This window comes from Poromitra crassiceps (assembly GCF_964638095.1).
Source record: "Poromitra crassiceps genome assembly, chromosome: 3".
NCBI classification, from domain to species: domain Eukaryota; kingdom Metazoa; phylum Chordata; class Actinopteri; order Beryciformes; family Melamphaidae; genus Poromitra; species Poromitra crassiceps.
The window spans coordinates 79,382,067-79,384,566 of record NC_139625.1 but is presented as its reverse complement, the minus strand read 5'-3'; the positions used below and the strand labels follow the sequence as shown (position 1 = coordinate 79,384,566).

Sequence of the window (2,500 nt, the reverse complement as noted above, 5' to 3'; positions counted from 1 at the left end):
AAAAAGAATAAAATATAATAGAATAAGATAGAATAGAATAAAATATTAATATAATATAAGCAATAAGCAAAAACGAGACATTTTGTTACTCATTAATTATAGGTCTCTCTCTCTCTCTCAGGGTCAGTATGTGTCAGCCTTCAAACAGGCGCCGCGGCGCGAGGATGACATCAGCATCGTTACCGCGGCGATGAGTGTGACCTTTGCTGGCGGGACGGATGTGGTGGAGCAGCTCAGGCTGAGCTATGGAGGGATGGCTGCTACCACTGTGCTGGCTAAGAAGACTGCTCACACACTGCTGGGGAGGTAACACAGAGAGACACACACACACACACACACACACACACACACACCGTCTCTTAGCCTTAACACTATACGCCGAAACAACGCTCAACCTAAGCTCAACCTACGCTGAACCCACAAGTTTTATTTAGGCGTCCATCAGACTCGTCTTTTGTCCTTTGATGTTCTTAACCCATTGATACCTGATGCAGCATTTGCGTGTATATCCCTCATTTGTGTGTGTATCCCTTTAAGACCGCGTGACGCGGTTCGCGGTCTTAAAGGGATACACACAAATGCTGCATCAGGTATCTATGGGTTAACGACCAGCTGCACATTGAGAGCTGCTGGCGTACATCAGCGATGTTTGGTTGTTGAATGAATTCGTTCATCATACAGTAGCCTGGGCTACACTAACCTATGAAAATATTCATTTTAGGCTACTAGGAGGAACTGGGTGGAAATGCCTCCCCTCGCCTCATTTCAATCTGGGAGGGGTGGATGTAACCTGAAAGCACACCAGAAATATGGTGGGGCTACTTGGCTCTGTGTGAAAACAATTTCTGTGGCAAGGCTGCCGGCGTTGCAGGCCTTCTGAATGGCAATATTTTGCGCGATCTCTGTGTGAAAGTGGCTGGTGATAGCAAAGACAGCAGAGTATTTTGAAAGCCGTTTAGCCCAGTGGTTCTCAAACTTCACGTCAAGGACCCCCGTAGTCTACACTGACACAAATTAGACCACAGAGTCCCATCTGATAAGGATTTGTCCCGGGGTCCCCCATCTGATAAGATTTTTGCTTTTAGATGTTTTATTAAGTGAATGAAACCCATGCTGAAAACAGTCTGTCATTGTGTTACTTATGGATGGAATTACAGAGAAAATACATGATTCCCCTTTTTGTTGGGGACCCCCTGGACCCCCTCAAGTCCCCAGACCCCACTTTGAAAACTACTGGTTTAGCCTTTTTGGGCATCCCAAGTTGTTGAAGCCCTCTTACAGTATGAACCAACCTGTGAGTCTGTCCTAGGCTGTCAAATATGAAAGCAAGTACATGTAGTTTGCACCTATAACCAGCTCTGAGATGGTGGAAAGGAGTATGAATAGAAGGATGTAACTTGCTGTCCTCTGACTCAGGCGGTGGGGGGAGGAGCTTCTGCAGGACGCTTGCTCCTCATTGGCCGAGGAGCTGACCCTTGACCCCTCTGCCCCCGGCGGCATGGTGACGTACCGACGAACTCTGACCCTCAGCCTATTCTACAAGTTCTACCTGACCGTGCTGCAGAGGCTCCGCACCGAGGTCTGCACATCTACATTATCTGTACCTTTAGACATTACCTTTACTCTACTTCTGTACATCTACATTGCTTTTAACTTTTTACATTACCTTGACACTACTGCAGCTGCACATCTACATTAGCTTTACCTTTTTACTTTACCTTGACACTACTGCAGCTGCACATCTACATTAGCTTTACCTTTTTACTTTACCTTCACTCTACTTCTGTACATCTACATTGTTTTTACCTTTTTACTTTACCTTCACTCTACTTCTGTACATCTACATTAGCTTTAAGAAAAACATTACATTACCTTAACCTACTGCTGCACATCTCCCTTACCTTTACCATTTATTACATCATCTTTACTCTTCTGCTGCACATCTACCTTATCTTTAAGACCCTTACACACAAGAGTGATTTATTTGTGCAATTTATTTGCACGTCAATGACATTTTTCGAACAAATATCCAGTCAATGCAACTGTGCATATCACCTGGAAATTTCACTGAGCGAAATGGCGACACTTTTCCCCCCGAATCATGGTCGATTTTTGCGAGGTTTCGCCTGCGACATGAACACATCTACAGTACATATATAGACATAGACAAAATAATGTGTAGGCAACATTACTGTGTGTGATGGAGTGACGACTAGATAGGCAGCTACATAGCGTCGCTGTCGGGCGGAAACCTTGTATCTCCAAATTTGGCCATTTTTGTTTTATTTCATAAATGGATGTAGTGGGTACCCAAAAGTAACCTGTGAAACTTTCAGGTACTTCGGACCAGCAAAATATGTTATATTACTGGCTATTACTGTTGTTATTACTATTACACTATGTCTCATGTGTCAAACTCAAGGCCCGGGAGCCAAATCCGGCCCGGCACCTCATTTTATGTGGCCCGTGAGACCTATAAAGAATACAATTTGCGCAATAC

At 44.3% G+C, this 2,500-nt stretch overlaps 1 protein-coding gene across 1 annotated transcript in view; it reads left to right on the top strand.

Annotated features, from left to right (window-relative positions):
- The window catches only part of xdh (xanthine dehydrogenase), a gene marked incomplete at both ends in the record, with an annotated part of 49,597 nt that overhangs the window by 15,062 nt on the left and 32,035 nt on the right, over nucleotides 1-2,500 (top strand). The window contains 2 exons of the mRNA XM_083633169.1: nucleotides 122-306; nucleotides 1,417-1,579. Of these exons, the coding sequence (XP_083489295.1) occupies nucleotides 122-306; nucleotides 1,417-1,579 (348 nt within the window). The remainder of the gene's footprint in view (nucleotides 1-121; nucleotides 307-1,416; nucleotides 1,580-2,500) is intronic.